General features: G+C 40.2%; 1 protein-coding gene across 1 annotated transcript in view; it reads left to right on the plus strand.

Annotated features, from left to right (window-relative positions):
* The window catches only part of MTCL3 (MTCL family member 3), a 44106-nt gene that overhangs the window by 8037 nt on the left and 8830 nt on the right, over positions 1 to 27239 (plus strand). Inside the window, exon 4 of the mRNA XM_068985364.1 lies at positions 26405 to 26476. Coding sequence (XP_068841465.1) covers positions 26405 to 26476 — 72 coding nt within the window. The remainder of the gene's footprint in view (positions 1 to 26404; positions 26477 to 27239) is intronic.

Genomic DNA, 27239 nt, shown 5'->3' on the forward strand with positions numbered 1-27239 from the left:
TTTAACTGGCTTCGAGGGTGTTGACCAATTCCTCTCGGGGTTGGTGGCTGTACAAGGTCCCATGCACCTGCTCACATCCATCTGCTTATCTTCTCCCTCTGAGAACACAGAGTAGGCACCAGGGGTTAAGAAGAGTTGAGTAGAGGCAGGATGGAGGTAATTAGCTGATTCTACTGCTACTCGTTGCCTGTATTGAAACAGCTGATGTTCTGCCAACTGCAAACAAGAGGGACCTCTCAGGATGCTGGCTTGAAATCTTAATTGCATTCTCATCGCAATTATAAAACATTGATAGCGACTGGCAATATGCTTTCTTGCAGTAGAAAAATGCCGTTACCTTTATGTAACTTACTAAAACTTTTTCTGTCTTTCAGCATCACAATCAGTGAGATAGAGGTTTTTTAAAAAGTTATTTTATGGAACCAACAATCAACCTTTGGAATTCCGGGTTGGGTTACTGCACCTATAGCATGAAAGGAGAATACAGAGGGGTCAGGGACTTCCCTGGTGGTCTAGTGGTTGAGACTCTGTGTTTCTGATGCAAGGGGTGCTGGTTCCATCCCTGGTCAGGGAAGTAAGATCCCACATGCCAAGCATTGTGGCAGGAAAGGAAAAAAAAAAAGAATATAGAGGAGGCTGTTTACAGTATGGAGAAGGCTCTGTGAGGGGTGAGTCTCTGCTTCAGTTAAGTGAAGGTCACTGGCCTTCATGAAGTCTTACTTCTGTAGAAACCACCTTGATTTTCAAAGCTTTGAAAGCCCTGTGCTCTTCAGAATGAAGGGGTCTTCTCACGTCACCTCTAAAGTCTGGCATTTGGAGAAGCATTGGTGATAGATGTTTGAGAAATGAATGAACCAAGAGAAGTTCTTTAAAGACCTTTTGTCTTTGAACATAAAAAAGGAGAAAAAGAGTAAATAAGATGATAATGATGAGAATGTTTATTAGATCTTTTTAATTTCAGAATCTGTACTCTTTGTATTGTCTCATTCCCAATCCCAACACCAAAATCTTAAAATAAATTAATTTTCTTAACTTTTTCTGGCTGTTGCTCTGGGGAGCTCTTAACTGGCCTACAGCAATAGCACCATCTATCTTGGGACTTTTATTTTCTGTGCACTTGGTTAATATATGCTATCTGTTGCCATGAACTTTCACTTTAGAACACAACAATAATTAGTACTATAAATTGCAACAGTAGTGTCTTTTAAAAATTTTTATAGGGTACATAGAGGTTATAGCTGTTTACTCAGACTCTGTACAGACAGAACACTTTAATAAACAAATGCTTTTCCTGCATGTTTACAGTTACCTACTTATTTTCTTATATAAGATAAAGAACTGATGGTAACCACGTTTGATTTTGATTGGGCATGTTTAAGTTATGAGGTGCAACAAGAAATTCTGAGTGATAAATCAGCAAAGAAACAGCCCTAAAGACGTTTAAGTGGGGAATTTCCTTGGCATCCAAGTTATTTCCCCCTGGTCCTGGTAGTTAACTTACGATCTGAAAAATGGAATAGTAGTCATTGATCTTTATGGTGAAATTGCCATCAATATTTTGAAATGCATCAATTAAATACATGACTGTAGTCTCATCTTCTCAGAGGCCTTAGTTTGTTGAGTAACATAGGCAGGAATAAAAGAAACTAAAGTGAAAGCAAAGCATAATGTGGCATCTAAGCATAGGAAAGCTTGTCTTCAAGGTTACCAATCGTTGGATTTGTAAAGATGTACTAATTTATGAATTGTAAGCTTTGTTGGATTTTTTTTTAAAATGAAATCACATTTGCAGTTGTCTGCACTTTGAAGTGATTCCCAAGGCTCATTTGGGTAAATGGCCCTTTTCTTTTACCCACATGCCAAGCTCTCAGTAAAAGCAAAGTGGTTCACAGATCAGAACATGCCTATTGGTGAAACATAGTGATTTTTTAATTATAAATTTCAAATTTATGTTTTTCTCCACATCAGCAGTGCACACCCTATATAATGGGTCAGATTACAGTTCCTTTCTTGGCTGGAATTTCGAGCTTTTTTTCTTAAAACAGTAAGGCACTGAACAGATGATGAATTCTTAAATAATGGACGAAGCCTCTGCCCCTTGAGTACACATGGAGCTCCCAAGGCTTCGTAGGAATTGTTCAATAAATGTATGTTGAAACATTTATTGAAATGTTCAGTAAATGTCTGTTCTGTTTGCTGATAAACCATATCCGTGGGAACTAAGTCTCTACTCTGGACTCTGCCAGATTAACAGAGACTCTAGGGGCTTCCCCTCATAGCAATGCAGGAGACCCTGGTTCGATTCCTGGGTGGGGAAGATCTGCTGAAGAAGGGACAGGCTACCCACTCCAGTATTCTTGGGCTTCCCTTGTGGCTTAGCTGGTAAAGAATCTGCCTGCAATGTGGGAGACCTGGGTTCAGTCCCTGGGTTGGAAGGATCCCCTGGAGAAGGAAAAGGCTATGCACTCCAATATTCTGGCCTGGAGAATTCCATGGACTATACAGTCCATGGGGTTGCGAAGTCAGACACGACTGAGTGACTTTCACTGGGGCTCTAGACTGAACTTTGAGTGGCCTGAGCAGCTGACCTGTGTTTCAGTGCATTCATGGAAGCATGTTACCTACATAGTTAGTGAAGAGTAGCTTTCTTCCCTGATGTCTGTATCTAACCTACCTTAAAAAGGGATTTGAATGGTTCTCAGTCAATTGAGCGACACTGTTGTTGCTAAAGCTCAGGGCTGCTCATTGAAATAAAGAGTTTAAAATTTTGGTCACAGAAGAATTCTGGGACCATGAAGGAAAACTTAATCCATAGATGTACACTATTAATCTAGGTTCAGTGGCAATCAAGGCAGAGGGAGAAATATTGGAAGAAATTCTCACCTAGCTGTGATCAGATATAAAGGCAACCCCAGGCCTCATGTGAGGCCTCTAGAGCAACCATGAAGAAAATCAATTCTAAACAGACTTTATATGTTGATGGATGGCAGCCAATGGCTGGATGAGCCTTTGTTACAATTGTCAGTTCTCATCTATGCAATCAATAAATAAGGAATTTAAATTTTGTTGAAAATAAAGTTAAGACATTTTTGTCATTAGCTGTGAATTTTAGGGTGATTTATTTAAAAAAAAAAACCTCATATGTCATGGAGTCCAGAAACTGGCTTTGCCTCATCACTCATTCCCTATGTTGCTGGTAAGTTGCTTCAGTCATGTGTGATTCTGTGCGACCCTATAGACGGCAGCCCACCAGGCTCCCCTGTCCCTGGGATTCTCCAGGCAAAAACACTGGAGTGGGTTGCCATTTCCTTCTCTAACTCATTCCCTATAAGGTTGAACAATAATTTGAAAGGTGTAGGCCTTAGTTTCTTTACTCATAAATGTAGAAATTAAACTGAATACTTTCAAGAAAAGTGTCATTTTCTCCTTGATAAAGTTATCCATCTCTGTGTTCGCTGAAAATTCTATTTGTAGTCAGGATGCCATTTCATTTCACTACTGTTATTTTATTACTGTAATTATTTTTTCATTTATACACTCAATAATATTTACTGACTAGTAATTTAGCACCTGCTATAACGTGGCCCTGGGTCCAACCCCTGGGTTGGTAAGATCCCCTGGAGGAGGGCATGGCAACCCACTTCGGTAGTCTTGGCTGGAGAATCCCCAAAGACAGAGGAGCCTGGCGGGCTACAGTCCATGGGGTCGTAAAGAGTCAGACGTGATTGAGCAATTAAACACAGCACAGCACATAATGTGGCCACATAGATGCCCCTGGAGAAGGAAATAGCAACCCACTCCAGTATTCTTGCCTGGATAACTCCATGGACAGAGGCTCCCCTGCCTACAGGCTACAGTCCGTGGGGTTGCACAGAGTTGGACACGACTGAGTGACTAACACACTACACTTTATGGATGGCACAGAGGCTACCGAGATGCAGACATCCGAATGTTGCATTAAACTGGGAGTGTGCACTCACTGAGGGCTCTGCTGAAGGGTTTTAACCACAGGGACCTACAGTGCTCTCTCTGGTTGTTGCTACTATTCAGCATCTAAGGAGCTGGTTTACTGTGGAAATCAGAACTGAAGACGCGATGTGAGGGGCTAAGAACAAGTGACGCTTTCTGAATAATCTGTTGTCCAGTCACTCAGTCCTGTCCGACTCTGCGATCCCATGAGCTGCAGCACACCAGGCTTTCCTGTCCTTCACCGTCTCCCAGCGTTGGCTCAAACTCATCTCCGTTGAGTCAATGATGCCACCCAACCTTCTCATCTTCTGTCACCCTTTTCTTCTCAGGGGTGCCCTCAGTCTTTCCCAGCATCAGGGTCTTTTCCAATGATTTGACCCTCTGCATCAGGTGGCCAAAGTATTGTAGCTTCAGCTTCAGCATCAGTCCTTCCAGTGAACATTCAGGGTTGATTTCCTTTAGGATGGACTGGTTTGATCTCCTTGCTGAGCCCCACTCAGAGTATCCGGTAGTTTTAGTGCACCAGCGGGCTCAGGAGGCCACTAAGATGCCATGGTAACTAAAGAATTCACCATCTTTTCCAGTTAGTAATAAACCACAGTATTGAATGATAGCACCTAGATAGTCTGAGTTTTTAACTGTAATTCTCTGCAGTGAAATCTGCCCTGGAAGGCTGCCCAGTTCTCACCCTAAGGTGTGTAGTAGGAGTTAATGAGTGCTCGTCATTAGCTAAACATCCAAATGTTTGTTTTATGCTATTATTGAAATAATATGAGACTTCTCTGATGCTTTTTGTTCTATTTATTTTTTTTATTGAAAGATAATACAGAATTTTTTTGTTTTCTGTCGAATCTCAACATGAATCAGCCATAGGTGTATACATACATCCCCTCCCTTTTGAACCTCCCTCCCCTCTCCCTCCCCATCCCACCCCTCTAGGTTGATACAGAGCCCCTGTTTGAGTTTCCAGAGCCATACAGCAAATTCCCATTGGCTATCCATTTTACATATGGTAATGTAAGTTTCCCTGTTACTCTTTCCATCTCACCCTCTCCTCCCTCTCTTCCCATGTCTCTAAGTCTATTCTCTATGTCTTTTTCTCCATTGTTCCCCTGTAAATAAATTCTTCAGTACTATTTTTCTAGATTCCAAGTATGTGCATTAGAATATGATATTTATCTCTTTCTTTCTGATGCACTTCACTCTGTATAATAGGTTCTAGGTTCATCCACCTCATCAGAACTGACTCAAATGCATTCCTTCTTATGGCTGAGTAATATTCCACTGTGTTCATGTACCACAACTTCTTTATCCACTCATCTGTAGATGGACGTCTAGGTTGCTTCCATGTTCTAGCTGTTGTAAATAGTGCTGCAATGAACAATGGGATACATGTGTCTTTTTCAATTTTGGTTTCCTCGGGGTATACGCCTAGGAGTGGGATTGCTGGATCATATGGTGGTTTTATTATTAGTTTTTTAAGGAATCTTCCTACCGTCTTCCATAGTGGTTGTATTAATTTACATTCCCACCAACAGTGCAAGGGCATTCCCTTTTCTTCACACCCTCTCCAGCATTTATTGTTTGTAGACTTTTTGATGATGACCATTCTGACTGATGTGAGGTGATATCTCACTGTAGTTTTGATTTGCATTTCTCTAATAATGAGTGATGTTGAGCATCTTTTCATGTGTTTGCTAGCCATCTGTATGTCTTCTTTGGAGAAATGGCTGTTTAGGTCTTTTCTCCACTTTTTGATTGGGTTGTTTGTTTTTCTGGCATTGAGTTCTATGAGCTGCGTGTATATTATGGGAATTAATCCTTTGTAAGTTGTTTCATTTGTGTTTATTTTTTCCTGTTCTGAGGGTTGTCTTTTCATCTTGCTTATAGTTTCCTTTGCTGTGTTCTCTGATGCTTTTTAAAGGTGAAAGTCTTTATGTTTCCAAGTGTGAAATAATTATTTAGAGATGGCTTGGCTTGTGTGTTTGTGTACGTGTGTGTTTGTGTGTGACAGACTAAAATCTCATCTAGAACCAGTCCTCATTTAACAATCTAGTCCATTCCTTACTCAGGGGTGTAGCTGTACCTGACTTCTCCTTGTGGTGCGTTAGGCTTTGGGATCTAAATTACCAACACTGTTCTCTACCACTGCCCTCTACCCATGGCCACCCTTGGCTGCCTGAGGATGGCCCTGCCTCTAGCAGCGGCATACAATGCATCTGTTCTCTGTCTCAGCCTTTTCCTTGAGCCTAGAATCCCCAAACTTTGATCTGACTTTAATTTAGCAAGTATTTTTAAACATTTACTGAGTGTGTGCATATAGTGTCTATAAGGGAATAACAGTTATTGTCACCATGAGAGTAGTCCCTGGACTCAAGTTAATTACTTTCTGATGGAAAAGATGGTCTTGAAGAGGTTTTATTTGACAGCAAAGTATTTGCATTCCTGTACTGAATACGTTTGGGCTTCCCAGGTGATGCTAGCGGTAAAGAACCTGCCTTCTAACAGGAGACATAAGAGATGTGGGTTAACCCCTGGGTGGGAAGATCCCCTGGAAGAGGGCACGGCAACCTACTCCAGTGTTCTTGCCTGGAGAATCCTCATGGGCAGAGGAGTCTGGCAGGCTACAGTCGATAGGGTCACAAAGAGTTGGACTCGGCTAAAGCGACTCGGCATGCACACTGGTGTTCATTGTCTCAGTGGTGAGCACTGTGAAGACAGGCCCCCCCACCACCTCACCTAGTGTGATCACTGTCACACTCCGTCCAGCTCAATGCCTGGCTTGTAGTCAGTTAGACCCTGTGCTTCTGTAATATTGTAACAACTGACATTTCATATTTCACTTGCCTGTAACTTTTTCCTGCACTAGAGTGTCAGTTCCCTGAGCGTAAGGACTGAGCCTGTCTTATTCACCGCTGTATCCACAACAACCGGAAGTTGTTGACCACATTTGACAAGCAATAAATAATTTTTAATGAGCGGATGAATGGAAATTAGGAAAGGTGTTTCAGGCCCTCTTTTGCAGAGAGGACAGGAAACTGACTCAGAATCAGGGCTCTGTCTATGGTTGCTGAGATTGTACGAACAAGATGAGAAGGAAGTAGATGACTAACTCCAGCGCCACCCCACTTCCGGTATTAGAGGTCTCTTGAGACTTTCCTGCCTCCTAGAAATTTCCAGGCCTCTACCTTGCTTCCTGAAAACCCCAATTATTCCCCAGAAGCAGCAAGTCTTCCCTGAAACAAGATTTCATTGGCTTCTTGGAAGGGGAGATGACGCTGACATCCTGGGCATCGAATCTGCAGTTGAACTTCCATGTTCTTTGGTGAGAAAGCGTGAACTGCAGGTTTAGAGAATGGAAGAAGACTGCAGATCCTTTCACTCTCAAAGACTGTCTAAATTTACTTTAAATGGTCAATGTTTGGGACATTCAATTCAGCAGTTAATTTGGCCTGGGAGATGTGGAAAATCACCCCAGGGCTGCAGTTGTTCAATAGCCATCAGTGTTGGGTGCTAATTATAAGCCAGTCACTTTTGTGTATCATTGTGTTAACAGTTTCACTTTAGAGATAACACTTAATGCTCAGAAAATAGGCCATGTCCACATCAGTCCATCTGCCTCCCAACCCATGTCTCCACTGGCCAGCCTGGCCTCAGCGCAGAGTCTCAGGGTGCCGCTTCCATCTTTTTCCTGACCCCACAAATGACCTGTCCTCTATAGGGACCTCAGTGCTTCTGGAATCTTCAAGGTCTGCATCTCAGCACACATTTAGGGAATGCTCTGGGCAAGCATTAAGAGAATACTTTCAAGATGTCTATAAGAAAAATCTCTTTTATCTCACAAAAAAGGGAATCTTTGAAGAAAAAAAAAACACTAAGAACGTAAAGCTAGAAAAATGTTTTCAGGTCTGTTGATCCTGCCTGTTCTTTTTACAGGCTTAATCCCTGTGTTCTTTCAGGTAGATTTCTTAATGGCTGACTCTTGTTTAGTCACTAAGTCATGTCTGTTTTGCAATCCCATAGTCTATAGCACACCAAGCTCCTCTGTCCATGGGATTTCCCAGGCAAGAAGACTGGAGTGGGTTGCCGTTTCCTTCTCCAGGGGATCTTCTGAACCAGGTATCAAACCTGCGTCTCCTGAATTGGCAGGCAGATTCTTTGCCACTGAGCTACCAGGAAAGCCTGACTGTCAGTTTAATCACTGAGAGTGATTTTCCTTTAATTTATTAAAGGAAATAATTAGATTTTCCTTTAATTTATTAAAGGAAATAATTAAAATAAATAATTTTAACTTATTAAAGGAAATAATAAAAAATATTAAAGGAAATAATTTATTAAAGGAAATATAAGGTGATTTTCCTTTCTTTTCCTTTAATTTTTTAAAGGAAAATAAGTATGTTCCCTGTCCAATCTGTTCACAAGGATAACAGGAGATAACATGGAAAGTGCTTGAAAAACCGTCAGGTATGATGTAGACATCAGATTTTGTTGTTAATATATAATAATAATATCACATAGCTCTAGATTAGCTGATTAAGACAACTCCTAGGAAGAATTAAGTCCATGTAGTTGTAATTTTAGGTCTTTCTAGGACTCCAATTCTTTTATGTAGCCCTTTGAAACTCTTTTGCTTTCTCTTTTCCCATGAATGTCTGCTACTTTCTGAAGCTCCTAATGACATCTAACTTCACCATAAAACCATTCTGTCTGTCCCGAGGCAGGAAGCAGGAGGTATGTCCTTAGTCCTTGCTGCTTTGCCATCCATTAGCTCACATTTGCAAAGGTTTGGGGGGACCCACTTACAATGAGGCTGCCTTGCCTGCCCCTGCAGCCATCAACAGGGCTGACAGCACTCATCTGTCTGGATAAATGTTTCTCTCCTACCCCTGCTGCTCAATGAATATTATTCTTAAAGAGAAACATCTTAGCAGAGAGAAGAGGGCTCTTGTTTTCAAGCACAAGATACTTTTGATCGTTTTGTAGCTTTTATTGACTCCACAGCTAAATTCTATGCTCTCTGAATTCAAGAACCATATTTCATTTAACTCACACACGCAGACTGTTAAACATGTAAAAGCTATCAATAAATGCAAAGGCAAGGGAAGACGTGTTTAAGAAGACATTGACTGCTGTCAGAGGAGCCCAGCTTTAGCTCCTAAAATTAGAATTTACTCGGTTCCTTTGTTTTCCAGTACTTGTGTTACATTTGAGTAAATATAACATGCAGTTTCACTGTATATTAGGAAATGTTTTCCAAATTGAAAATTCAGTCATATCGTGAATATTTTATACTTGATTGCATTTTAATGGAAATGCAGCCACTTATATGATGTCTGTTCTAATTCCATTTTTACACTTCAGGGTCAGTTAAACTGATCTTTATCCAGATGGTAAACGACATTTGAAGATGACATTTAAAGATGTCATTTAGCTGCTCTCCTGACATTTTCCATTTTATACTTAAATATTTCACTTAATAAGGCCATTTATATTCAGCATGATTCAACTCAGAAGTGCTTAAAATTAAAAATTCAAGTGTTCTATATTCATTGTCTGGCCAGCTCAGTTATTTCCAATTTGTCTAGCCAGTTAATCATAGTGGTAAATAAAATTAACTACATTATTTTTTCTTTCCTTCACAAAGTAAGCATTCTTCAATTGGCCAAGAGCCTTGACTAATAGTAGAAATAATTAGACAGCCCAACTGATTATTGCCTTCAAGTGCATAATGAGTGTCTAATATGTTGGTATGTGATTATATCCACTGCCTCTTAACACACGGAAGAAAGCATTTTCATAGAACTTCATGAAATGGTAGCCGTCTGCTTGTATTTAGGAGAATCTGTTATATGGAAAGCATTGTCCTTCAAGGGTAAAATGCAATGATTGAATTTATTTACTTAGAGATATGGCTAAATTAGAATAATTATGTTCTATAATGATTCAGAAGATAACTTTTAAAAAATATACTTTAAAGACATTTTTAAAGACATTTTAAATTCTGCTAGTTTTTTTTTCCTTTTATATCTAAATATATATTTTCTTTTTAATACATGTATAAGTTTCAGTTTTCACTATTACCAAAACCAAGAATGGAACACAGAATTAAGAATTCTTTTACTTATTACAGTCCCTTGGATTATTTTCTGTGGTGTGCTTAGTCACTCAGTCATGTCCAATTCTTTGTGACCTCATGGACTATAGCCCGCCAGGCTCCTCTGTCCATGGGGATTCTCTAGGCAAGAAGACTGGAGTGGGTTGCCATGCCATTCTCCAGGGTAACTTACCAACCCAGGAACTGAACCAAGGTCTCTCCCATTGCAGGAGAATTCTTTACCATCTGAACCACCTACTGTCTCTATTTGTTAATTTACAATGGGATTATAGAATGAGATTGCTATTAAAGTATTCATTGTTGCAGTATCAAGTTTCAATTTAAAGAATATCTTTGCTTCCTGTGTAATTATATAGTCACAGAAACAATTCTGTATATTCAATCTCAGTACTTATTGTCAATGATTTTAAACCACAACTTCTACATTTCTGAGACCTCAATTGTGTGTCATCTTAAGTTGATTAGATAATGATCTTGACTTTTTTTTTCAAGGAAAGTTTGTAGATATTTTATTTTCTGAGACTTTGCACTTCTGAAAATAGCATTTGCTTGACTTCACATAGGAATGGCAGAATGAAATTTTTAAGTCAAAATTTTTTTCCATGTTATGTGTGAATTTTTTTCACATTCATATTACATATTTTGTTCCATTAGCTTTTGTCATTTGTCTTGCAGTGGAGAAGTGTAAGATTGATCTTGATTTTGATTCCTTTGTGTATCAAATTACTTTCTCTCTGCATGTTTCTGGGTATTTTTTCTTTACCCTTTTTATCAATCAGTGTGCTTCAGTAGGAAATAAAATTTGCCCTAGATGGCGCAAATGAATAGGATTACTCACAGTGGTGTGGGTAGGATTGAGGGAACATACTCTTAATTTGGGGCTTCCCCGATGGTTCAGCAGGTAAAGAATCCACCTGCAATGTAGGAGATGCAAGAGACACGGGTGGGGAAGATCCCCTGGAGGAGGAAATGGCAACCCAGTCCAGTATTCTTACCTGGAGAATCCAATGGACAGAGAAGCCTGGCACGCTACAGTCCTTGGGGTTGCAGAGTCCAGCACAGCTGAGTGACTGAGTATGCACACATTCTTAATTAAAGCTGGCTAGGCATTCAGAGAAGACTAGCAACACTTGGAAACCATCAACACCTCTAGAGATAGGCTCATCAATGGGGGAGGGTTCCAACTTAACACCATCCTCACCAACGTTTATTTTCTATCTTTTTTATTATAGCTATTTTATTAAACATTGAACATGAACATCGAACATGAGATTTAGGTGTCTAAATTCATCTTTTTGCACATGGAGTTCCAATTGCACCAGCCCTATTCATGGGAAAAACTATCCTCTACCTGTTGAAATGTCTTCATCCCATACACTTTCATCTCTTTTTCTAATTTTGGTTTCTTTTTAAAAAGTGTTATCACTGAATATCAAATTTTCTTCTTATATTCCATCATGGCTCAAGACTCTGTGTAACTTTTCCGTAGTCCTTCCTCACTGCCAGTACTCAGATCCAAAGCTGTGGTGCAACTGGATATGCACAACTCTAACCCAATTCCTGGCAGCTAGTAGACATTTCATTATTACAGAGTGGCCAGTACCAGAGTAAAGGAAGTAAGTGGAAGTGTCAGTTGCTCGGTCATGCCTGACTCTTTGCAACCCCATGGACTGCAGTCCACCACCCTCCTCTGTCCATGCAGTTCTCCAGGAAAGAATGCTGGAGTGGGTGGGCAGACATCCCCTTCTTGAGAGGATTTTCCCTGGTGGCTCAGTGGTAAGGAATCTGCCTACAGTGCAGGGGCTGCAATAGATGTGGGTTCGATCCTTGGGTCGGAAAGATCCTCTGGAGGAGGGCATGGCAACCTACTCGAGTATTCTTGCCTGGAGAATCCCATGGACAGAGGAGCCTGGTCAGTTACAGTCTATAGGCTCTCAAAGAGCTGGACACAACTGAAGTGACTTAGCATGCGCAGTAGACATTTGTCTTTTTGGCCTATTCCAGAAGAGTATAAGAAATATAAATATTTTCACATTATTTCAACTGCATCTCTAGTAAATATCTATTATACTTGAATAAAAGAATATGTAGGCAGAACCCTCTTATAGCTACCAAGGAAAATACAGGTAATGAAAGAATAAAAATTGTTAATATCCTAGAGGAATAAACCCAAATTAATAATGAAACGTAGTATGAATAAATGTGATCTTACCATTTGATTTTTTAAATTTCTACAAATACAAAAAAAGAGAGAAATATATTCATAGCTATTTACACAAAGAAAAGTTTAGGGAGTTAAGCTGACCATAAACTAGACATGAAATCATGTCATATGATGAAGAACTGGGCAGTACATGGGGTTTCCCTGGTGGTTCAGGCAGTAAAGAATCTGCCTGCAGTGCAGGAGGTCTGGGTTTGATCCCTGGGTCGGGAAGATCCCCTGGAGAAGGGAATGGCAACCCACTCTGGTATTCTTGCCTGAAGAATCGCATGGCAGGCTGCAATCCATAGGGTCGCAAAGAGTCGGACATGACTGAGCAACTGACACACTTTGGGGAGTATATGTCCTCCCAGGTGGCGCTAGTGGTAGAGAACCCACCTGCCAATGCAGGCGATATGAGACATGGTTCGATCCCAGGTCAGGAGAATTCCCTGAAAGAGGGCAAGGCAATCCACTCCAGTATTCTTGCCTGGAGAATCTCATGGACCCAGGAGCCTGACAGGCTACAGTTCGTAGGGTCTCCAAGAGTCAGACATGACTGAACTGACTTAACATGCGTGCATGAGCAGTATATTCAGCCTAGAGAAGAAAACAGTTGAGATGTAATCACTTTCATCTAAGTGAAAGAATATAGTATAGAAGATAAAGTGGATTTATTTTTAAATTGCTTTAGATGATTTCTACTTTAAGTAGATTTGAGATTAAAATAAAGGTATTTTATCCATTAGAGTCCTTTGTGAAGGGATTGTATTGCCTTCTATAGAAGCAAACTACTAGAAAAGTACAGGCAGGGTCTAGGTTGAGTTTCTTGGGCCACATATGTGACCTTAGCGTTCCAGGGCAGACTTTGAACTTTTTTCTGTTACTAGGGGTCAAACAGGTTATATGAATGAGTGAAGTTGTCTGTGGTAAGAGTGATGGGACTAATTGGATATTGTGTGTATGTCTCAATATTTGGTTCCAGCCCATGGTTGCCCCTCCATAATCAAGGCCCAACTTTACCAGGTCTTCTAATTTTTCAACTGAAACTGGAAATCTTCATTTTTAAAATGGAAACCCTAACCCTAACCCTAACCTTTAAAATTTAGCAACTAATTCCAAAATTTTTAAAGCACAATTGTGGGCTATCGCTTTTATAATCTGATTCAGGAATTACCCTAGAACCTTGCTTCTTCTCCCCTGAAGTGCATTTCAGGACTTACTGAATACTGTAACCTTTGAAGTGCTTCCCAGGTGGCTCTGACAGTTAAGAATCTGCCTGCAATGCAGGAGACCTGGGTTCCATCCCTGGGTCAGTAAGATCCTCTGGAGGAGGGAATGGCAACCCATTTCAGTATTCTTGCCTGGAGAATTCCATGGACAGAGGAGCCTGGCTGCCTATAGTCCATGGGGTTGCAAAGAGTGGGACATGACTGAGTGACTAACCACAACACACACACTGACCTTTGACATTTTATCATGAAATATCTAAATGTGTGATTGTGTAAAAAACAATTTTAAAGCACCTATGCAATACCACCCTTAGCATCCTGTCATCTTAATGGTACTTCAAGCATGTTTCTTACAAGACTCTAAAGTGTATACAAAATGATGTTAAAATCAAACTACATTAAGTAGAAGCTGGTTGATACACAATATAAAAACTGAAAAAATTGTTATTTTAATTTACAAATGCTGGCTGCAATTTTTTTCTTTGCCCTATTAGAGAGAAAAGCCATAAGAAACTGCCTTCACTGCCCAGCTATAATTTTCTAAATGAATTTTAATTGCTAAATGCAGTGGTGCTTAGAACTCAATTCATTAACAAGAGCAATTTAGAAGGGAATATAAATCTCTGCATTTGCTGATGACTTTCATAGCTTAGTAATCATACATTTACAGTGGATCAAGTATCTAAGACATAAAATAATTTTTTAATGATTATTATTTCAAAAGTCATTAACCAGGCTCTCAGGTTTGAAAAAAAGTCTCAAATGAGAAAGCTTCCAGTCCTGTATCTGTTTGATTGTGTGGGACTTTCTTAGGCCTTTTTAAGGTATACCTGTCCAAGTGTAATATGGGATATGTGTATCAGAGAATAATAATCAACACTATTATCATATTGACTTTGCTTTTTTAATGCAAGGTGATCTTGCTTTGGGATCAGTTTATTGCTGTATTAATAACTTGGAAGACCCTCTAAGAACCTATACCCTGCATCAAAAGAGGATTTCTTCAATGATGTATGAGATTTTAGTACCATAAAATCTCTCACCAGTAGCCTTGAGCCCCTTGAAATGTCCTCAAGTAGCTTAGAGAATATAGACACTAATTCCCCCTAAGGACCTGGGAAATAGTTTGATCATATGATAGAAAGCACAATACAGTGGAAGGCAGGCAATTACTGAGTCCAAACAACTTTTTAAAGGGATGTTTTTCACAGAGGTTTTATAAGCCCCCACTATTACAGCATTATCTCGTTTCCTCCCAATTTCATTTCCTCTAGTTCTGTAGTAAGCACATCCCATTAATAAGAGAAACATTCGTTTTTCTTTTTTTTCCCTTCTGATAGTCCATGTTCCTTCAGATCTTCTGAATTTTCTGGAATTGAGTTCAGTATTTTGCTTTTCAAATTTCTGCCTTACCTAAATTTCACTGTGCTAATTATGGAAAGTGGGTTTTAATCTAACAACATTTAAGCACTAATAACAAGCAATATGCTAGGAAGGGAGCAGAAGAGATCTAAAGTGCTGACTGGCAACAAAGAATGACTTTTATAAAAGGAAAGACACTATGCAAATCTAGAGCCATTCAAAGCCATGTGGCCCTGAAGAGATAACCCCGATTCCCATATAGGCAAAGTTCAAATGTTTACCCTTTCATTGGTGGCCCGGTTTGATAGCATGTTCTACAAAGCTCATGCATTGATGTTCCTTGGCAATTAAGAATTTTTACTCGTCTATGGTCAATCTGACCTCTGCTGTAAATATCTACAGGAGCACAAAGGGAGAAGGATGAAGGAACCAAGGAAAAGAAAATTCACTGGATTATTTTATTAAAAAAACCAAACAATAGATAACTAATAGATAGCTATTGAGAACCTACTGCATAGCACAGGGATCTCGGCTCTGTGCTCTGTGGTGACCTCAACGGGAAGGAAATCTCAAAAAGAGGGAATACATGTATGCAAGTATGGATTATGCATAACTGATTTGCTTTTCTGTACAACAAAAACTAACACAACATTGTAAAGCAACTATACTCCAATAAAAATTTTAAAAATTAAAAGAAAACCTTAAAATAGCGAAGAATATGCATGACCCCACCTTCCTAGCTATTTCAATTTGGCTTTGGTTTGAAGTAGTTACCTGGGTTCGATCCCTGGGTTGGGAAGATCCCCTGGAGAAGAAAATGGCCACCCACTCCAGTGTTCTTGCCTGGAGAATCCCATGGAGGGAGGAGCCTGGTAGGCTACAGCAGTCCACGAGGTCGCAAAGAGTCGGACACGACTGAGCGACTTCACTTTCACTTTCTTTCTTGAAGTAGTTAGAGCAGAAAGCTAACATTTCCAGCTTTTAAAAGGGTTTATTTAGGCATTCACTGGAGGTAAGGAAAAAATAAGTTTGGAAGCCTAATAACTCAGAAGATAGGAATGGGGCCTGGGCTTATGGGACAGAAGAAAATAAGTAACCTTCCGACAGAAGAGGGTAGACTTATTCTTGCAGATGCGAAGCTCTGCCTCTGTGACGTGCATTTCCTTATCCGCATACACCTCTCCACTGTGACGGGTCCCTCTGATAATACTCAGATCACCATGTTCCCCAAGAATGAAAAATTCCGTTTTTTATTTATTGTTTTTTTTTCTGGGAACAAATCTCAGCTTTAAATTGTTGATTAGCTTTCTTTCCCAAACCTTCCAAAGTTTTTTCTCAGAATATATCAATTTCTTTTTCTCTCTTCTCTCTTCTCTTCTTTCCTAAATTCTGGCCTTTGAAAATAGCAAGCAGTAGAAGTTTGGGAAAACTAGTCCTTAAAATTTGGAGAAGGAAATGGCAACCCACCCCAGTGTTCTTGCCTGGAAAATCCCAGGGATGGGGGAGCCTGGTGGGCTGCTGTCTACGGGGTCACACAGAGTCGGACATGACTGAAGTGACTTAGCAGCAGCAGCTGCAGTCCTTAAAATACAATTGAGAATTTTCTCAGTACAGCTTTCCTTGAATTTTTTTATGTTTCAACTCTGTATATTGACTTAATTAGGATGTCTTGCAAGATTTCTTTTCTTGCCTTGCCTAAGAAGATGATAGAAACAAAAGGACACATAAAAGGGACAGATATAAATTAGAAACCTGAATCCAGGGAAGCATTTCTTTAAAAAGAAGAATAAAAACTAAGTTCAAATAGAAGTATTTCAAAAATATGCTGAGCCAGACCCTGTATTAAGCTCGACTGTTAGGATGAACTTTATTAGCATTTAACTTGTATCACACCTTTGGTGCTAATTAAACACCTTCTTTTATGAAAAGAAGCATCTTAAGAGAAGTATCTGCATTTTAAAACTGGAAGGTGAGCTTTTATGATAACTTATCTAAAACTCAGTTTTATTAAAAAAATATTTTATGGAATCAAAATACTGACACAAGTAGGGGGAAGGGAAGAACAAAGAAAGTATATTGAGTTTTATTTTTTCCTGTGTTTTTTGACCCTCCCTTCAACATTTTTTCCTGGCTGCTTACATATGTCTTTTGCTTTTCTGGGGTTTGAATAAAGGATTTGTTTTTTTAAACTCAACTGAATCATTCTTCAATTTCAATGGTGAAAAACATTTGGTAAATGAAATAGATTTTTATATGTAACATACTATCACAAAACTTAGCGGCATTAAACAACCATCATTTATTTGCCCAATTATTTTGCTCTCTGTATAGATTATTCTGGTCTCAGTTGGGTCTCCGAACATATTTGTGGTCAGCTGCCAGTCAGTTGGGAGGTTCTGCTTCTAGGAGTTAGCTGGATATTGACTAGGACCATGGAAAATAACTGGGCCACGTGACTCTTTCCATCTAGCACATTATCCCAGACTGTCATATGGGACAGCATGAAACCAACAGAAAATGAGCAGAAATGAGCAAGATCTCTTGAGGGTAGAGTCAGAATTAGCTTGTCCTCTTTTCTACCACATTTTACTCCTACTATATTTTATTGGTCAAAGCAGGTCACAAGGCCAATCTGGTTTGAACAGGTACAGAAAGACTCTGCCTCTTAAAGGGGACACATGCAAATGGGCTGTCTACTGGGAAGGGAAAAATACAGTCAGCTTTGTAAACGTTTTTACTATGGAAAGCCTTTATCACTAATGAAGTCTTAGATCTGATGTATAAGAGACACTGGTTGGAGCCCAAAGGTAGGTTCCTTTATGCCCATCATTTCCAGGTTATGTTTTGTAGAACCCTGGTGAATTATATTACATGGAAACCAACTTAGTTCGCATCAAAATTACCACATTGCTGTTTCCCCAAGGCTAGGGCAAGTGAAAGAGTCAGGAGAGTCATTAACTTGGTTCCTTGCATGACTGAGGGCAAAGGTCACTTAAGAAAGCAATTTGGGGACTTCCCTGGTCATCCAGGGGTTAAGACTCCATCCTTCCACTGCAGGGGTGTGCAGATTGTATCTCTGGTCTGGAACAAAGATCCTGAAGGGCATGCCACATTGCAAAAAAAAAAGGAATTTGGAGAAGAGTGTCAAGACTCTGGGGACTTCCAGGGCCAGGGATAGAAGAGAAATTGTTGAAGAGGTGCTGATAAGTAGAAGCCATAAAGGCAGATAGGCCATTAAAGAGTGTTGGGACCAAATAATCTTTACAAAATGATTTTAAGACCTAGAATCTTAATTTATCACTCTGGAAAAATGAATTGGTAAAAAAAAATTGTTTTTAGAAGTATTATAACAGAACAAAGGTGTATCATATGTCCCATTTTAAATACTTTTCAGCTCATACATATTTTTGCTCTTAAGTCTTTTGTTGAAAAAGTAGAGACATTTTGTTTTTCTAAGCTTTGCTGTTTTTCCTTTTTTATTATTTATTTGTTGGCCGTGCTGGGTCTTGGGTTTTTCTCTAGCTGCAGTGTGTGGCTTCTCCTGCTGTGGAGCACAGGCTCCAGGGCTTCAATATTTGGCGCATGTGGGCTCAATAGTTGAGATTCCTGGGCTCTAGTGCACAGGCTCAATAGTTGTGGCACACAGGCTTAGTTGCTCCAAACATATGGGATCTTCCTGGACCAGGAATCAAACCTATGTCTCCTAGATTGACAGCTTCTTTATCACTGAGTGACTAGGGAAGCCCTGCTAAGCTTTAAATGGAATTTTTAAAGTGAACTTTTATTTATTATTTTGCTTTAACCTACCAGCTTCTTGGTAGTGTGCGTGCATGCTCAAGTGTCTAAGTTGTGTCTGACTCTTTGCAACCCCATGGACTGTAGCCCACCAGGCTCCTCTGTCCATGGGATTTCCCAGGCAAGAATACTGGAGTGGGTAGCCATTCTCTTCTCCAGGGGATCTTCCTGACCCAGGGACTGAACCTAAGTCTCCTCCGTTACAGGTGGCTTCTTTACAGCTGAGCCACCAGGGAAGCCCCAGAAAGCTTAGGACCCTGCCCTATTTGTTTAGGGGAGAGGGCGGAGGATGTGGTCTTGGGCAAGAGCTCTGGGTACTCCCACCTGCCTCTCCTCTGCCAGGTGTCAAGGATGCAATCAATGCAAGGGAGGGAGGAGGACTTCTCGTGACCTGAGCCACACCTGTTTTCCTCCAAACTGTGTTGCTGTGAAAAATACCACAGGCTGGTTAGCTTGGTTAGCTTATAAAAAGCAGAAATTTATTTCTCACAGTCTGGGATGCTGCAAGTTCAAGATCAGGGTGGCAGCATGGCTGGGTGAGAACCTTCTTCCAGGTCGCAGACCAGGATACTCACATGACTGAAGAGGCTCGAGAGCTCTGTGGGGTCTCTTTTGGCTTTTGGCTTTGTGCATGCTAAGTCACGTCCAGCCCTTTTGAGACCCCATGGACTGCAGCCCACCAGGCTCTTCTGTCCATGGAATTCTCCAGGCAAGAACACTGGAGTTGGTTGCCATTTTCTTCTCCAGGGGATCTTCCCAACCCAGGGATCGAACCCGGGTCTCTTGCATCTCCTGCATTAGCAGGCGGATTCTCTACCACTGAACTACCTGGGAAGCCCGAAGTCTTTTTAATAAGGGCACTCTTGAAGGCTCCACCTTCATGATCTGGGGACCTCCTAAAGGCCCCACCTCCTGTCACCACCATCTTAGGCTTTAGGATTTCAAGAGGAATTTCGAGGAGACACAAACATTCAGACTGTAGAAGAGTCAGACTTCCTGCCGCTTTCAGTTTTCCTTAGATTTTAGTCAGAAATCCTCGTGCCTCACTTCCGATGTTGCCCTGAAGTCACAAGCATTTACAAGATGACTGTGAGAACGAATGGGTGCATATGTCGCTTTTGCCGACTCCTATGTTGAAAATAAATAGGAAAATACATTGCTCCTGTGTAATCTCTATAGACCAGTGCCCCAAACCCCTGGCAGCTGGAGCCGTGGTGTAATAGCATGCAGAAGGATATGCCCAGAAATAATATAACTCTGTATTTTAATTCTTTTGGAGTAGCAGTGGGCTGTAATGTATTTGTTCAGAGCAGAAGTTGTGAGCTGGATAATGTACATCCTGGCTCTAACACAAGCTGAGAGATTTATCTCTTGTTTGCTTCAGATGATGGTGGCAAATTCCTAAGATGGGTAAGATTAAATGAGTGGGAACATATCAAGTATTTGGAGAAGTATGTGGCACACATTTAGTGCTCCATAAATCCTATATTGGGTTTCCCTTGTGGCTCAGATGGTAAAGAATCTGCCTGCAATGCAAAAGACCTGGGTTTAATCCCTGAAATAGGAAGATCCCCTAGAGAAGGGAATGACAACCCACTCTGGTATTCCTGCCGGGAAAACTCCATGGACAGAGCATCCCAAAGGTGGGCGGCAGTCCATAGCATCGCAAAGAGTAGGACACCACTGAGTAACTAACACACACACAAATCCTATATTAATACACTTATGGTTTCCTTCTTAATTTAATTGCTATGCAAACGGACCTCTCTTTAATTTAATTTAAAAACATGAGATTTTTGTACATGTTTATGCATATAACATGTATAAAAATAGAATTTTAGACAAGTTCTTCTCTGTGTTTAATATCCTAAAAACACAAAGATGCCACATATTAAGAAATGACCCAAATTTTAATTGCTGAAGGAAGTCAGTCTCGAAACATTTTAGAACACAAGTCTAACTTATATAATTGCAATGCAAACAATTTTTGGTAAAACTCTCTAATTCTTGGCCTTGACAAGGATAAAAAGAATTTCAGTCTTTTGGATAGCTGAGAATGGGAATGCAAAGAATTATGATGTGGAGAAGACATGATTTCAGTATATTTCTCTAGAGAGTCACCTGAAGTGCCTACTTTGAGAACCAATATGAGATTTAGCTCTAGCTTCCTGAACTGGTCCCCTTATAGAGGTTCCTAGATTTAGTCCATGAAGATGGGAAAGGATGATGGGCGGTGGAGGGAGGTAACAAAATGTTATCCTCATAGGAAAGAGACTGTTTAGACTTAACTTATTTTTCCAGCTTTCTCTACCCAAGCGAATCTCTTGTCTTTGTTTCACTGGACTCAGGAAGTTAATAAAAAACTTACTGGAATATGAAAAGATGGTCAAATATTTATTGAAAATTTAAATGTGCTACTTAAAGGTATGTGTGGCCCTAGACGTGCCTTAAAGGCAATATATTTTTATTCAGGGGGAAACCTTTACTCAGAATTCTATTTGAGTTTGACGTCCCACTTTAGTGATATTTAAATAAAAGTAAAATAGAAAATGCCTCTTAGGAAAAGATGGGCTAGTTTCAGCATTTCTCCTATATTAATTCAGAGGGCTCATTTTAACATTGCCCACAGGATAAAGTGTGAATTTCTTACCTCCACATGCTGACCTCAATCCCTGAAGCACTGTACTTCAACTCTCCAGTGTCTCTACCTCCATCACTTCCTTTCAGAAGTCAGCAAATCTATAAAGCACATTTATTTCTCCACATCTTTGCCCTTGTTGCTTACTTGGTTTTATTTCTGTTGAAATGTCATGTATCCTTCAAACATCAGCCCTCTTGGGTGATTTTCTCTGATTTCCCCAGATCTGGAGTCATAGGGAATTCCCTGGAGGTCCAGTGGCCAAGGCTTTGTGCTTTTACTCCCAAGGGCCTAGGTTCAGTCCCTGGCTGGGAACTAAGATCCTACAAGCTGAGCTATGCTTAGCTGCTCAGTTGGGTCTGACTCTTTGCGACCTCATGGACTGTAGCCTGCCAGGCTCCTCTGTCCATTGGATCCTCCAGGCAAGAACACTGGAGTGGGTTGCCATGCCTTTCTCCAGGGGATCTTCCCAACCCAGGGATCAAACCTAGGTCATTGCAGGTGGATTCTTTACCATCTGAGCCACCAGGGAAGCTGTACAAGCTGAGGGACACAGCCAAAAACAGGAAAAAAAAAAAAAAGAGAGAGAGAGAGAGAATCATAGCTGTTTTTTCCCTCTCTCCATCTTTTATTTGTTCTTCATTAATAAATGGAGTTAATTCTGTCTACTGATTTAGTTAACCATCTGCATTCTTTTTACCATCATAAATAGTTAGCCCTTTGGTGGGAGAGTGAAATATTTCCCAATCCTATTTGTATAGCCGTATAGTACCATATGAGGACTTCCCTGGTGGCTCAGACGGCAAAGTGTCTGTCTACAATGTGGGAGACCCGGGCTCAATCCCTGGGTTGGGAAGATCCCCTGTATACGCTGTGCCTGCATGCACAGTCGCTTAGTTGTGTCCAGCTCTTTTCGACCCCATGGACTATAGCCTGCCAGGCTCCTCTATCCGTGGCATTTTCCAGGCAAGAATACTGGAGTGAGTTGCCATTTCCTTCTCCAGTATATTAGGCTAGAAGTCAACAAATATTATATCTATGTAGTGAATAAAAACCAAAGACCTCCCCACTCCCTCCACCAAAAGTTCTCAGAACTAGAGCATGCTTTCCCTCATTTCCCTTGCATGTCATCCCTTTACTTTACGGGCATTTGGACTGCTTCCTTTGTGTCTTTGTATTTCTTCTATGACAGTCTGATTATGGACCCTCCTTTAAAAGACTAATAACTTGATTTAACAATTAAATTCAATTAACCTAATAATGTAATTTAATCATTAATTATTCTAATTTACTAATGAAATGTAAAAAATTAATAATTAGACCTCTTAATTGTCCTAATTGACCTCAGGACAATAGTTTGACCTTCCTGAAATAAAATCAAAGCTTTCTTCAATGTCCTTCAAGATCTGATAGTAAATCCCATGTCACCCTCTCCTCACACTTTGTTACAGCCATCCCCAATATCTCTGTCCCAGCAATGGTCTTTCTACATGGAATGCTTTGTTCTTTCCTCTCCTCTCCATCTTCGACTGTGTTGCTGCTACTGCTGCTAAGTCGCTTCAGTCATGTCTGACTCTGTGCGACCCCACAGACGGCAGCCCACCAGGCTCCCCCGTCCCTAGGATTCTCCAGGCAGGAACACTGGAGTGGGTTGCCATTTCCTTCTCCAATGCATGAAAGTGAAAAGTGAAAATGAAGTCGCTCAGTCGTGTCTGACTCTTAGCGATGCCATGGACTGCAGCCTACCAGGCTCTTCCATCCATGGGATTTTCCAGGCTAGAATACTGGAGTGGGGTGCCATGCTGTATTACTCCTCATCTACCAGAGTCAAGATAAGATTCTACTTCTTTCTGGAAATCATCTCTAGCTCCCCATTCCATCTCCAGCCCTAGGCTGGATTAAGCCTTTCTTCTTTGTGATCTAGTAAATAATAATAAAGATCAGAATCAAGCTTGCTGGAATCAAGATTTCTGGGAGAAACATCAACAACCTCGGATAATGCAGAGGATACCACTCTTATGGCAGAAAGTGAAAAGGAACTAAAGAGCCTCTTGATGAGACTGAAAGAGGAGAGGGAAAAAGCTGTCTTAAAACTCAACATTCAGAAAACTAAGATCATGGCATCTGGTCCCATCACTTCATGATGAACAGAAGGGGAAAAAGTGGAAGCAGTGACAGATTTTATTTTCTTGGGCTCCAAAATCACCATGGATGGTGATCACAGCCATGAAATTAAAAGATGCTTGCTCCTTAGAAGGAAAGCTATGATAAAACCAGACAGCATATTAAAAAAGCAAAGACATCACTTTGCCGACTAAGGTCCATATAGTCAAACCTATGGTTTTTCTAGTGGTCATGTATGGAGGTGAGAGTCAGACCATAAAAAAGGCTGAGCACCAAAGAATGGATGCTTTTGAATTATAGTACTGGAGAAGACTCTTCAGAGTCCCCTGGGCTGCAAGGAGGTCAAACCAGTCAATATCAAAGGAAATCATCCCTGAATATTCACTGGAAGGACTGATGCTGAAGCTGAAGCTCCAGTACCTTGGCCACCTGATGCAAAGAGCTGACTCATTAGAAAAGGCCCTGATGCTAGGAAAGATTGAAGCAAAAGGAGAAGGGGGCAACAGATGATGAGATGGTTAGATAGCATCACCAACTCAATGGACATGAGTTTGAGCAAACTCCAGGAGTTAGTGAAGGACAGGGAAGCCTGGGGTGCTGCAGTTCATGGAGTCACAAAGAGCTGAACACGACTTGGTGACTGAACAACAACAGCAACAAAAGATCCGAAAGACTTGGGTCAAGGCCTGATTTTGCTACTTACCAAGCAGTGACTTTAGACTAGTGCTTCTCAAACTTTCTCATGCATCAGCGTCACCTGGAGAGCTGGCTCAGCCATGGCTCACTGGTCTCCATCTCTTGACTTTCTGATTCAGTAGCTCTGGGATGGGTCCTGAGAATTTACACATATAACAAGTTTCCAAGTGACACTGATGATGTTACTGTGGGGACCATACTTGGAGAACCACTGCTTTACATAATCTAGTTAACCTCTCTCAGCTTTATTTTTACCATCTATGTTCGTGCTAAGATGCTTCAGTCATGCAATGACTCTGGGTTGCATGACTCTGCAATCCTATGAACCATAGCCTCCCAGGCTCCTCTGTCCAGGGATTCTCCAGGCAAGAATACTGGAGTGGGTTGCTCTCCAGGGGATCTTCTCAACCCAGGGACTGAACCCATATCTCATAGTTTCATGCATTGGCAGGCAAGTTCTTTACCACTAGTGCCATCTGGGAAGCCCCTTGTCATTCACAACTTAAAAAATTGTGTTTGGTATGACTAGTACTCAGTGCCAGTTAATATTGCTTCTGCATTATCATTGCTTTCACCACACTAGTAAATTGCAGACTGAACAGACCATTTGTCAAGTAAATCAGGAAAATCATAATGAGCAGAGACTGTGTTAGTGTTATTATTGTACCTTATAAAGTACGTTAGTAAGCACTAGATAAACATAAAATGGAATAAATTCAAACTAAGAGCATTCCATAAATATTTAATAAAATGAACTTAAGCACATCTTCATAGATAGCCCCTATACAGATGGTTCCACGAGTCCCGAGTGATGGCTCACTGTATTCCTGGTTTTCTTGAGACAATTTTTGCTGCTTCATTCCTAAATCACTTTCGGTTGTGGTGAATCAGTCCCCACAGCTTCTGAGAAAATTATACAAGCAACATGGAGAATTTCTGTAACAGAGAAATAAGTAACCACGTAGACTATTCATTTGGCTCCGTAGTTACCGTTTTATACTGAATGAAAGCAGTTGCAGCCTGAACATATGCCTGTGTTTAGCACTGGAAATGGGTTAGAAATTAGCATGTGAGGAATTTAACTTGCAGTTCTTGGCAAATTCATGAAGCCTGTTCTTTTGAGAAACTGAGCCTGCCTTTACCGTCAGCTTGTACCGCCATCCTCCTCTTTGACCTCAGAATCTCATATTTCTCATTCACTCATTAGCTCAGCAAATATTTTGTTGCAGCATCTGCTATGTGGCAACCATTATTCTCATGGTGGAGATGCCACACTGAGACAAAGTCCCTTCATTATAGAACCTAAAGCGTGGCATTTGCCAACTTGTACTAAATTGTTTGCATTTGTATCTCTGTCTTCCTCGCCAGGTTGTGAACTTACTGATGGTGGGTACATTATATGTTTGATCCTTGTGTGTCCAGCTCAATATTTGGTACATGGTAGGTTTTCATACACATGGATTATTACTCATACAGAATGACTTTATTTTACTGGTGGTGAGAAATGGAACCGAGCACCAGAGATCAAACACTGCCAGTCTCAGAGGATTTGGCACTCAATGTGTATTTTTTTCTGACCTGCAAAGTGTTGTTTGTTTGAATTTCAGTTAAGTAAAACGTGGAAGATTTTACATAACTATCCAAATCTCCAGCTTCTTTTGGAAAAGCCTACATTTCTAATTCTTTCTCATCATCCTGCTCCTTTAGAAAAAGCATGATGCCTCCATTTCAGTGTAACCCCTACCACTCCCAACTGTTTTACACATGTGTAAGTGTGGATATGAACATGTGTATCATGCTTGTTTACATGAGTGAGTGATTAGGAAAGAGTGAGATTCTTCAAATTCTACATAAATCCACTGAGAGTTGGTCTTGATAATCTTATAACAACCTTATGTCCAACCAGAAATAATACTTTCTTCTTTTTTTTTCTTCAATGATGTACAATGATAACAAGGATTTGCTTTCATTTGCAATATATTAAGTTATTGATCTAAATTCTCTCCAAGTTGCTTTCCTGCATTTTTAATAGTAGGTTTCCTATATTTCTCAGATCAACATGATAATTGCCAGCTATTCTTCTATTGTGATATATACTCCCATCCAAAGTAAAATATATATGGCTTGGGTTTTTTCCCTCTCTTACGATTATTGAACTTTTTATTTGGCTTGGTTTTTTTTTTTTTTTAATCATAAGAGATTAGAACTCTTAAAACTAAAATTGAATTTAATGTGTAGTTTATCAAACTAAACCTATTCATGCTTTGTTTCAGCTATCTTTAAAGAGAAGAGGAAGCAAAGATTTGCCAAAATCTGAAAAAAAGTCTCAGCAGACTCCCACAGAGGTATGTAGAAATAAAATTTCCACTAGTACATCAAACACCTCTACATGTACGGAATGATAAGCTGCATCTATATGTAGACATAATAACGAGACATACTTGTGTAAAACAGAATTATGTTATGTGTATCCATTATGTAGCTGTAAATGCTGGAGGCAATATAAAACATACAGTATCTTTGCTTAAAAAACTAGCACTAACATCCCTGTTACTATTGCTTTTGTGTTGTAATCACATAGCAAAATGTCATTAGCCCTTTATGCATTGCTGCATTTAAGAACTATACCCATGGTGCTAATCTTGTTCACCCATAATTAATAAGGACATCAGGATAGCTGTTCCTATAGTATCAGGAGAGGAGAAAGAAAGGAATGTTGTAGGAAAGATGGCAGAGGGAAAAGAGAGACTCATGTTGGTTTTGGAGAGTCCCAGAATGAAGTAATTCTCCCTACCATGATTGGGGGAGCCAAGAAAAGAAATGAAGGAATAAAAATAAAACTTAAAACATGTCCTCAACACGGGCATGTTAAGAACCTTAGAAACACAGCCACAGTCAAGCCTAGCTTTTATGGTGAGCAGAGGTGCTGGTGGATGTAATAAAGGAGATTTTAAAACAGAAGACGAGATACTTAGGGGCAGCTATGACATTATGGCTCGCTAAAAATACTTGGCTAAATATTTATTTTTAAAGGTGTAAACTGGGATCTATAATACTATAGCATATGTATTTTTTTTTCATTCTTACAAGGTATTTTCTCATTTGGGA

This window comes from Capricornis sumatraensis, chromosome 13, assembly GCF_032405125.1.
Source record: "Capricornis sumatraensis isolate serow.1 chromosome 13, serow.2, whole genome shotgun sequence".
Taxonomy (NCBI): domain Eukaryota; kingdom Metazoa; phylum Chordata; class Mammalia; order Artiodactyla; family Bovidae; genus Capricornis; species Capricornis sumatraensis.